The following is a 12,177-nucleotide window of genomic DNA, read 5'->3' as shown; positions in this document are numbered from 1 at the left end:
AGGCTGGGAAGCACAAAAGATTTTCATAGCCTCTTTTCATGCCCCACTGACCTAGATTGATTTGGGCCAGTGACCCAGTTTATTTTAGAGGCTTGAATTTTCATGTGTATTCCGAGAAGAAAGGATCACTAACACTTTGATATGATACCCGCTATCTAAGGATCTCAGCACACATTTCAACCAGTATGAACTGACCCCCACAACACCTGTTTGAGGTAGGTAAATAACTGGACCTGGATGGAAACTGGGAATCCCATTTTGTGGGAAGTTCCAAAATTTCAACAACAAAAAAATTGGTTGCAAAATAGAATCAAAAATGAAACTGAGACATTTCCTATGGCATGGGAATTCCAAAATTGCCTTTTCAAAAGGACTAAATGACAGAGCTGAATGAGGAACTGGAGCTCTCTGGGCTTCTCGGCTGCCCCGTAGCCAGGATGTTTGGAAGCCCTGACTGTGAGGTGGCCCACCTGGCAGAGACCTGGAAATCCCTGGAACCCTGACTCTTCAGCAGCCCCCCTGGCCTGCTGCTTGGACCTGGGAAGCCTAGGAGACCAAGCTGCCTAGGAGCCACAGACCTGTGAGGTCAGGCAAGTTGGCAGCAAACCAGACATATTTGCATCAGAAATCTGCCTGACAAGCAGGGTTCCATTTAAAACCTACCTAGTTCCATCAGAATTTTGACAGAATCATTCCTATGGAAGGTGCAGATTTCAGTGAATCAGCATTTTATGATGGAAAAACCTGTAAATATCTTATAGATGAGGAAACTGAGCTACAGACCATTAGCAACAATTTTCAAATGGAAGCGACTAAAATTAGGCACTTAGATCCAGATTTTGTTGCCTAGCTACCTGTTTTAGGAACATAAAATCTGACTGTGTCCTTTACAATCTCTCATGTTCTCATAATAGAAGACATTAATTGTTAAAAGAAAAGGAGTGCTTGTGGCACCTTAGAGACTAACCAATTTATTAGAGCATAAGCTTTCGTGAGCTACAGCTCACTTCATCAGATGCATATCGTGGAAACTGCAGCAGACTTTATATATACACAGAGAATATGAAACAATACCTCCTCCCACCCCACTGTCCTGCTGGTAATAGCTTATCTAAAGTGATCATCAGGTGGGCCATTTCCAGCACAAATCCAGGTTTTCTCACCCTCCACCCCCCCCCACACAAATTCACTCTCCTGCTGGTGATAGCCCATCCAAAGTGACAACTCTTTACACAATGTGCATGACAATCAAGTTGGGCTATTTCCTGCACAAATCCAGGTTTTCTCACATCCCCCCACCCCCATACACACACAAACTCACTCTCCTGCTGGTAATAGCTCATCCAAACTGACCACTCTTCAAGTTTAAATCCAAGTTAAACCAGAACATCTGGGGAGGGGGGTAGGAAAAAACAAGAGGAAACAGGCTACCTTGCATAATGACTTAGCCACTCCCCGTCTCTATTTAAGCCTAAATTAATAGTATCCAATTTGCAAATGAATTCCAATTCAGCAGTTTCTCGCTGGAGTCTGGATTTGAAGTTCTTTTGTTTTAAGATAGCGACCTTCATGTCTGTGATTGCGTGACCAGAGAGATTGAAGTGTTCTCCGACTGGTTTATGAATGTTATAATTCTTGACATCTGATTTGTGTCCATTTATTCTTTTACGTAGAGACTGTCCAGTTTGACCAATGTACATGGCAGAGGGGCATTGCTGGCACATGATGGCATATATCACATTGGTGGATGTGCAGGTGAACGAGCCTCTGATAGTGTGGCTGATGTTATTAGGCCCTGTGATGGTGTCCCCTGAATAGATATGTGGGCACAATTGGCAACGGGCTTTGTTGCAAGGATAAGTTCCTGGGTTAGTGGTTCTGTTGTGTGGTATGTGGTTGTTGGTGAGTATTTGCTTCAGGTTGCGGGGCTGTCTGTAGGCAAGGACTGGCCTGTCTCCCAAGATTTGTGAGAGTGTTGGGTCATCCTTTAGGATAGGTTGTAGATCCTTAATAATGCGTTGGAGGGGTTTTAGTTGGGGGCTGAAGGTGACGGCTAGTGGCGTTCTGTACAGACTAACACGGCTGTTACTCTGAAACCTGTCATTAATTGTTAAAGGGTTCATTTAAAGGCCATGAAGTTATGATAGTAGTAGTAGTGGAAATTAGCCCTCTCCCTGCAATTTATATAGTTCCATTTAAGTGAATAGAGTCTTGGGTAGTGTAAATCAGCATAAATCTGGCCTTTGGGGGTTTTTTTAATTAGGCTATTTTTGAAAATTAAAAAATAAATATCAGAGAATGGGCACAGTTTGGCCAACAGCAATGCAGAGTTTTTACCATCGTGTCTTTAGCCTGACTTGGAGGGACCAGAAGTGCTTGGAGCTGGTCACTGTCTTGGAGGGACTGGAGGGACCAGACCGCATTAGCTTCTTAACTGAGACTGGGTACTCAGATTCCACTTAGTGTCAGTTGTGATGTGATGTCGGTTCTTGTCCCCTTTCTCTCTCGCCTTGTCCCTGGGCCATTGCATGGGAATCCTTGTGGGCAGTCTTAAGAGCGCTCAATGCTTTAATTGGCATAAGGAGAATAACCTACCCCTGACTCTGACTAATTTTGGTGAGGAAAATCTTTCACTACCATATTCTATTTTGTGTTTGTTCTATGGGTAAGTAGAAGGCTTCAGTTTGAAGTGCTGTCAATCTGGCTTTCGATAAAAACACACGCATACACCTCTAAAACTTTTACAACCCTAGGAGGGAAAAAAGGGTGCACAGTATAATGTAAACAGTGAAAGAGCTTCATCCACAGGGGTACTTAACTCGGTCTTCAACTACAGTGCTGTCTTAACATCCCCATACAATCTCAGCAGTACAGTCTAGCTAACAAGAGGTCTACTATAGTTAATATGTCAATATGTTAATACTATCAAGCTATTGCATATTAAAACATAGATTTCAGCTTTTCAACTCAAGTCAATTTACTTTAATCTAAATATTCTAAAGTTGTGTACACCTTAATAATTTTACAGATCTACTTCTTAATAAAGTTAAAAAATAGGAGTGCTTGTGCAGTCCTATGAGTTGCAATGAATAGGTTTATGACTTAGTAGTGTGTGTTATTTAATAGAATGGTGCTGCCCTCTGGAGTACCATTCTGGTTTTGTTTGTTCAAAGGCTGCCTTCTATTTCAGTGCCGGGGTTTCCTACTCATTCTAGCCCATTTCCAGCAGCATTTGTCTGGTGTATGGCGTCATCTTAATTATTTAATAGCATTAACATCTAAGAGATCTAAACAGAAACAACTACAAAGGCTCAACTGTGCCCAATATTTTTTGGGTGGAAGATAAGAGGGGGAAAAAGGGAGGAGCCCTCTCCCTACCTCGCACCCTCTGCACGAGGGCTGGTTGCTGTCCATTGGGTGACTTCGGTACTGCTCTCTGCTAGTGCCCTGTGAGTGCTAGTTACCTGGAAGGAGGGTTGGAGAGCAGATTTGAGTTCACCAGGCATTGAACGAAGCACACACTTCACTCTTTCACAGAAACCAGAATTCTTCCTGCAGGTCCCAAGAAGTGCACAGTATAGCAGCTGCTCTTTCACTTTTGCATCAATAGCTGAGGAGAAATTTTGGCTAAGTCCCATTGCAGTGCAGTAAAAAAAAAACCCTCACTTTTTTAAGCTCCAGTCTAGCCCCAAATGTCTACCTTCTCTGAGTGGTAGGTATTTTTTTCACTCAAATGGCAGGAAGTTCTATTTTACCTAGAGCAAAAAAAGGGTTGTTAAATCTAAGGGTCATCTAAAGGGAAGTAGGTGGTTTAAATAGAGTGGGTCAGAAAATGGATTTTCTATTCTGAACAAAAAAGGTACGATTTTAATTTATTTTCCAATTGAGATTAAAAGACACCCCCCCACACACACACCAACATTAAAAAAAATGCAAAACAAAATTCCAAAATGATTTTAATTTTGGGTCAATTGAAATAATTTTTTATTTTGATCATTTTTCTTTCTTTTTACTTTAGTGTGTAATATAAAGTAAATTTCAAAAGAAAAAGTCAAAGGAACACCATTGAAACTTACCATTTAGAAAATAGTGAAACAACCTTTTGTGACATTTTCAGAATAGCTTTTCCAGTTGTGTTCAAAAGAGAATTTCACCAAAATCTGTATAATTTGACAAAAAAAATTGGTTCAATCAAAAAAAAGTTTTGATCGAAAACTGTTTTGATGACAGTTTTTCAACTGTCTAGTTGTAGATGTTTAGTCTGAAACCTGTATGCAGACGATAACACAAGAACTAGGGATCATCCAATGAAATTAGTAGGCAGCAGGTTTAAAACAAACAAAAGGAAGTACTTATTCACACAACCCACAGTCAACCTGTGGAACTCATTGCTAGGGATGTCATGAAGGCCAAAATTATAATGGGGTTCAAAAAAGAACTAGATAAATTCATGGAGGATAGGTCCATCAATAGTTATTAGCCAGGATGATCAGAGATGCAATCCCATGCTCTGAGCGTCCCTAGCTTCTGTTTGCCAGAAGCTAGGAGGGATGACAGCAGATGGATGACTCACTAATTGCCCTGGTCTGTTCATTCCCTCTGAAATATCTTGTACTAGCCACTGTCAGAAGACAGGTGCTGAGCTAGATGAACCATTGGTCTGACCCAGTGTGGCCCTTCTTATGTTCTAAAATTTGAGCTGTTTTGATAGGATATAGAAATCCTTCAGCAATCAGAGTTCCACTCCCAGAACTGGGGTTCCGATACATTATTTTTTATAATCATATATTAAAACTGTACAAAACATCAAGGGCTAAACATTGTGCCATGCCTTTCAAAGAGTGCAAGGGCAAGGGGGCAGAGTAAAGGTAAAATGGTCTTGGGGTCAGATCTGTAATCTGGGCCAGAGTTTAAATCTCTAAACCCCTTAAAGATATACCTAAATTCCCAAACTAACTGCACAACATTGAGTGTCATACGACCTTTCTCCCCACCATCATAGGTGCTGCTTTACCACCTCTCAAGCTACGAAATTCAATCTGTGCTTTGAAGGCGGATGGCGGTGAATGTAAAGCAATATATACAAGGTATTACTTCAACATTCAAACCCGCCAATGTGAGATGTTTGAATACGGTGGATGCCATGGCAATGAGAACAACTTCATAACACTAGAAGAATGCCAGGAGATGTGCGTGGTATCAGGTCAGTATCCTTTCTCCTGTCCTCCTGCACATTCTTTATATTCGTGTGGTGTCTTATATCTAGACTGTGAGCTCTTAGGGGCAGAGACCATCTCTTGTTTATGTTTCCCAGAACCATGGGGCCTCCTGCCTGTCGGGGCTATCTCAATAATAATACTAATCACAATAATATTGTTATAACTGGAGGGGTCACCAGATGCTGCTGCTACATAGTCATCCAAATTCTTTTTTGAGGCGTATGTCTCTAGGTGTGGTGTCCCGGGGTGAGAGTACAGCTCAGCGGACGGACCCAAGCTAGCTTTAATCTAGCTAAACTCTGGTCCGGGAGCAGTGAAGCTGCAGCATTGGTACATGTGGGCTAGCACCAGGAGCAGTTATCCAGGGTTCCAGGTGGGTTCATACAGTGCGCCCTGCCACAATGGCACTGCTCTGGGACCGGAGAGAGCTTGAATAAAGCTAGTTTAAGTAGGCCTAGTCAAGCTGTAATTATACCCCGTGATTACAGTGTAGACGCACTCTAATTAGTAAAAAGAAAAGGAGTACTTGTGGCACCTTAGAGACTAACCAATTTATTTGAGCATAAACTTTCGTGAGCTACAGCTCACTTCATCGGATGCATACCGTGGAAACTGCAGCAGACTTTATATATACACAGAGAATATGAAACAATACCTCCTCCCACCCCACTGTCCTGCTGGTAATAGCTTATCTAAAGTGATCATCAGGTGGGCCATTTCCAGCACAAATCCAGGTTTTCTCACCCTCCACCCCCCCACACACAAATTCACTCTCCTGCTGGTGATAGCCCATCCAAAGTGACAACTCTTTACACAATGTGCATGACAATCAAGTTGGGCTATTTCCTGCACAAATCCAGGTTTTCTCACATCCCCCCACCCCCATACACACACAAACTCACTCTCCTGCTGGTAATAGCTCATCCGTGCAGGAAATAGCCCAACTTGATTGTCATGCACATTGTGTAAAGAGTTGTCACTTTGGATGGGCTATCACCAGCAGGAGAGTGAATTTGTGTGGGGGGGGTGGAGGGTGAGAAAACCTGGATTTGTGCTGGAAATGGCCCACCTGATGATCACTTTAGATAAGCTATTACCAGCAGGACAGTGGGGTGGGAGGAGGTATTGTTTCATATTCTCTGTGTATATATAAAGTCTGCTGCAGTTTCCACGGTATGCATCCGATGAAGTGAGCTGTAGCTCACGAAAGCTTATGCTCAAATAAATTGGTTAGTCTCTAAGGTGCCACAAGTACTCCTTTTCTTTTTGCGAATACAGACTAACACGGCTGTTACTCTGAACTCTAATTAGTGTGAGCAAATCTTCTGTCTTGGGAAGACATGGTGTGAAGGTTTTTTATGCAAGGTTCTGGGTAAGGGTAGCTGTGTAAAATCAATTCTTGAGGCAGACGCTGCTGAAGGAAGGGATTGTCTACATGCTGATAAACCCCTCTGTTCCGGGACCGGTGTAAATAAGGTTATTCTTAAAATAACCCAGACTTACATCCCCAGCTTCTCCTACACTGAGAAGACAATCTGCAAGACCTCAGACATTTGCTACAGCTGCTTGGCAAATGGGGCAGAAATAATCATTAATACTGCTCACTAGTAATATCCTTAATCATTGTTTCTCTGTAATGCCTGTAATTGCTCAGTTTTACAGTCCGAATGAGGCTTCATCAGCTAACTGGTAGAAACAAAGTAATAGGGTGCATACCAAGATATACTGTTAAGATGCCAAATGTGCAGTTATGCTGTCATTCTGGATGAAATGTGTGTAGTGTTTACTCTGCTATTGAAATGGGTGGGAAATTGAATGGCTTGATAATTTTTTTGTAAGAACTGAACACCTAAACCTCCTGCTCACTTCCAAAGGGCCTGTAGGTGTGCCACACCTTTAAAAATTACACCTTAAGTTCAACATAATTAGGAAAACTCCTCATACAGCATATTAAAATCTCATATCAATCACAGAAGTCATTTTGATGTGATGGTGGTATATCCCCTATTTCCTTGTTTATCTCTCATAGATGTCAGCAATTTGTGGTTGGGAAGTATCGCTTTGTCTGAACTTGATACTAAACTGAATATTGTGTAAGGAGGATCTACTACAGTTTCATACAAATGATGTATGAATCCATTAAGATTAAAGGATTCATCTAATCCTGTGTCCTTAACAGAAATCGACTTTTAGTCACAAACCCTCTGTTGCCCAATTGCAAAATATGGCATTAAATAGTAATGGGCCCAGGAAACCCACTGACATAAGGGATTAAGTCATTCCTAGGCTGAGAACTGCACAGACCATTTGAGATAGATTCATAACTAAGCTGTCTTGTCTTTCTGTGAAACAATCTGAGGGCCCTTCTGATAGGTTTCTGTGCAAACGTCAGTAAGTGTCATTTTGTTTGTCCTCACCATGTTCAAAGCATGCCCCTGTAACAGGCCTCCTCATATCTCTGGAAATATGCTGATGTAGTCTAGGCATCAGGCCAGAATTGCAGGATAAAAACTGACCTCCTGGGAATAGTATGTGTCACCTTTATGCTTGGCAAAAAAATTTATCTCATAAAAAAAATACTTAATTCTGGAAAATCATTTAGAAACTAGTTCACAATAAGAATTCAAAAGACCCTTTTCTGCTGTTCTGACCCAGAGATGCTGCAGCTTTAAGAAGACGCAGTTCACAGCATTGTGCTGTGTCTGTGTTACATGCTAGATGCAAAGGGCAATCTGTTTTCTTCTCCATCACCAGTCATGTCTATTAATTCGGAGTCTGTCACTAAGGCCTGACCCAAAGCCCAGTGAAGTCAATGGGAGTCTTTCTCTTGATTTCTGTGGGCCCTAGATGACATCCTAAATGTGTCTGTGTCCATATAAAAGCTGCCAAGAGCTGGGGTGGGCAAACTATAGCCCGGGAGCTGCATCTGGCCCTTCAGATATTTTATTCTGGCCCTCAAGCACCTGCTGGGGAGTAGGGTCCAGGGCTTGCCCCGCTCCGGTGCTCCAGTAGGGGAGTGGGATCAGGGAACCGCGGCTAATGGGAGCTGCAGGAGCAGCGCCTCTGGATGGGGCAGCGAGCGGAGCTGCGGGGCAGTGAGCGGAGCTGCCTGGCCGCGCCTCCGTTTAGGAGCCGGAGGCTGGACATGCCACTGCTTCTGGGAACTGCTTGAGGTAAGTGCCGCTCGGAGCCTGCACCCCGACCCCCTCCCACGCCCCAACCTCCTGCCCCAGATCTGATCCCCCTCCTGCCATCTGAACCCCTCGGTCCCAGCCCAGAGCACCCTTCTGCACCCCAAACCCTCATCCCCAGAGCCCACACCCCCAGCTGGAACCCTTACTCCCCCAGACCCCAACCCTGTGCCCCAGCCCGGAGCCCCTTCCTGCACACTGAACTCCTCATTTCTGAACCCACCACAGAGCCCGCACCCCCAGCCGGAGCCCTCACACCCTCCCACACCCCAACCCCCAATTATGTGAGCATTCATGGCTCGCCATACTATTTCCATACCCAGATGTGGCCCTCAGTCAAAAAAGTTTGCCCACCCTGGCTAAGAGCCATGTCACTAGCCCAATCCCAAACAGCTTCTTAATGTGCCTATTTTCCCTCTAAGTGTAGAATGATGAGAGGGGAGAAGAGATAAGAGAGCAGGTGTGCAGGTCACCTCAAGGGCTAAAATGTTTCTTGCTGATACTTAGCACTTACTGTATAGAGTGCTTCTCCTCATAGTTTGCGAACATTAACTAATCCTCCCAGGAACTAGGTACCATAAATAAATATTCTATTACCTCTTTATTACAGGTAGGGAAATAAAGGTAGAGAGTTTAACACTTAGTCACCTCCATAGAATGAATTTGGGTCAAAGCCAGGATTACAGATGAGGGATTGTTGTTTCAAAAGTAACAAGGTATATTGCTTCCTTAATGAATAGTGGGGGTAGGCATAGGATTAAGAACCTGGATTTTATTCCAATGATTTGCTGTGTGACCATGGGGAAGTCATTTAACTGCTCTTTGATTTAGTTTCCCCATCTGTCATATGGTGGTGAGGATTCCTATCTAATGGGGTGTTTGAGGCCTAACTGGTCTGAAGTAGTGGGCTAAATTCAGTAAGCAAGGTCAACTAAAAAGAAGGAACTCTCATGGAAGCCTGAGTTTAAGAATGACATATGTGCTGAAGTATGTTAACAGATATACATATCAATAGTATACCTTGCACCAATTTTGCATTCAGTGGGTGGGCAATATACATGTTGAGGGGGCAGAAATTAACAGACAAGCAACTCACATGAAGATTAAGTTATTTTACCACCCTCCTGCTAATTCCGTTGCCACCTACTGCGTCCTTGGATTCTCCCAGACAGTTGTACTCATTTTGTACACTCACTGAATGCCAAATCAGTGCAACTTACATCATTAACCACTTACACCTTTTTTCTGATCAGTCTGCACCAGTCTATTGTATTATCGAACTTAGTCCTACATTTAGCCCACTAGAACATCCCCTACCCCACTGCAAACTGTCTGATTTCCTATCAGGTCAAATGTTTGAATTTCAAATTTTAGAACCAATGTGGGTTTAATTATAATTTTTTAAAATTATTCTATTTTATGAGGATTCTGCTTTGAAGCTGTCATGTCGCACACTAAGCTACCTCTGATGACATAGAAATTTCACTGCAAAATTTCAACAATGATCTGTGACAATGATAATGACTGTGTCACTACTAACCCTTCCATCAGCAGATCTTTCAGTGTAGCTTTCTGGACAATGGACTAGTTTAAGACTCTGTTTTATTGGCTTCTGCTCAGACTCAGAACTGAGCCTCCAAGGCAGAAATTCCTCTAAAAGTGAAGTTGCAACAGCGGAAAGCAGCCTAAATCTGTTCTAAATCTAGGGGTTTCAGATGAGTAGTTTGCCCTGTATTTACCCTGGTGTCATTGAGATTAAAAACTGAAGTTCAGCCAGCAGCAAGTGTGTGTAAAAATGATGTACCAAAAATAATGATATGCTAATATGTGACAGATGAGATACCCATGATGCTGGAGCCACCGAAGATTCTATAGCAATTAAGGTAGCATTAATCAGCATTTCAGAGTGTGAAAGAACAGGCTGAATAAATTCAGAAAGATGCTTTTCTTGTAGACACTGAAAGCTACATTCAAACAAATGTGATTCTACTGAGCTCAATGAAGCTGTGCCAATCTACCCCAGTTCTAACTGAGCTCAGTAACCCCACTGGAGAATCACTTCTGAATGGGTTGAGGAGGGGTATACAGTCTTTACATCATCTTTTGAATTTCCTTTTCCTGCAGTGCAGATAGTAGTTGGTATTTTTGCAGCCATGTGCCCAGAATTATTTTTTGTAGAAGTTAATACAGTTTATCAAAGGCCTTTACAAAGTTGTTTTTTTCCTCTATTCCTTTTAAATACAGATTTCTATGGGGTTTTTCCCTACCTATTTGGATGTTCATTAGCCTACAATAATACTGTACAATTCAAATGTTTTTTTTAGCCTTGTTTTTTAAAATAATCATTTTAAGAAACTTCCAGATGTAGGAGGGAGATTGTTGTTGGCAGGAAATCCAGCCAGGACAGGAGTTCAACTCCGGTGAACATGAAACCTGGAATCTCTTGATCCAGTACACAAAGCCAGCATGAGTAATCACATCCAAGTCCATTCCCACTTCTTATCTTTCCTTTCTTGGCTGCTCCAGACTGCCCCGTCAATCTCTTTAGCTATTTGTCCTACATAGAATTAAATCTTATGGGTTCACTGTGGAATATTTATGGAGTTCTTTTTTTAATTTGCTAAAAGTCTGATTCAGGAAAGCACTAAAGCATAGGCTTAAAGTCAATGGAATGACTTTGCTGCCTAAAGTCAAACACACGCGTAAGTGCTTAGATACATCAAAACCTAAGTGAAGATTATGTGAAAGATTTTGTGCTCCACAAAGCAGATGAGTCCCTGGCCCCCATAAATGCATATTGGTTATCATCATATATTTCTGTAACAAACGTGTCTTTGAATCACAAATAACTAATACTATTTTTCATTACAACTTATGTAATATTAATGTAAATTTTAAAAAGAAAAATATAAATTAGTCAAAGTGTATCATTCCTATTTGGCATAGATCTTGTATATTTAACTACCATTGGGATTTCTAGACCAAAATTCCTCCTTTAGGGTCATATTCATAAATTTGTGTCAGGAGTTTAATTTAATTTATCCTGTAAGCAACCAATCCAGAAATTATTTTCAATATTTATTAAGCTTTCATAAAAGAAACCCATACAAACTCAGTTATAATTGGAGCCATTGAAAATCAAAAGCCATGTAAGTATTTATCCTAAAAAAAAATCTTTATTCTCCACCAAAATTATCCAAAGGGAAAAACATTTGTTTAAAGGAGTCTTTATCAGTTGTACAATGGCATACAACTTTTTGATTAGAAAAATATGTTTGTAGTCATGGGGATTTGTGCTACTCAAGAACACAAAGCACATATATCAGAATAGCAAACAAAACTCCTTTCTTGATTTGTTTTTGATGCTAAAAAGGTCATGATTTTGGAATGTGAGGATTAGCCTCATGTTTTCTCTCCACCAGACTGACACTTGGCACATTTCCGTTGTCATCAGGACTTGGGAATCAGCTGGAACACCAAAGCATTTTCTCTCTCCTCTTCTGATACCAGGTCCAGGGTAGGGAAGTCTCTTGCATGTACCTCATGCCAACATGTAACCCTCTGGTCACTTGGAATGGTCCAGCATGATAGAGGAGATACGAGTAAGGAAAGAAAGGTTGATACATAATGAATCAAGGGTGAAGATTTTACAGGAGTCATGTGCATGTGTAATCAGTAAGGTTCCATGGGAGGAACTCGATCTCACCACATGGTTCTTTTCTCCTCAATCTAATGCAGTTGGGTTGTTAGAGACAGTCTGAGGCAGG

The 12,177-nt window shown here is 41.8% G+C and overlaps 1 protein-coding gene across 4 annotated transcripts in view; it reads left to right on the top strand.

Moving 5' to 3' along the window:
* TFPI (tissue factor pathway inhibitor) overlaps window positions 1–12,177 on the top strand; it is a gene marked incomplete at its 5' end in the record, with an annotated part of 56,737 nt that overhangs the window by 19,182 nt on the left and 25,378 nt on the right. For all 4 annotated transcript variants that reach the window (XM_084643084.1, XM_084643083.1, XM_084643081.1 and 1 more), the window contains one exon: window positions 5,003–5,203. In XM_084643084.1, coding sequence (XP_084499210.1) covers window positions 5,003–5,203 — 201 coding nt within the window. The remainder of the gene's footprint in view (window positions 1–5,002; window positions 5,204–12,177) is intronic.

This window comes from Lepidochelys olivacea, assembly GCF_965140295.1.
Source record: "Lepidochelys olivacea isolate rLepOli2 genome assembly, chromosome: 11".
NCBI lineage: Eukaryota > Metazoa > Chordata > Testudines > Cheloniidae > Lepidochelys > Lepidochelys olivacea.
This window is presented reverse-complemented; position numbering and strand designations above follow the sequence as displayed.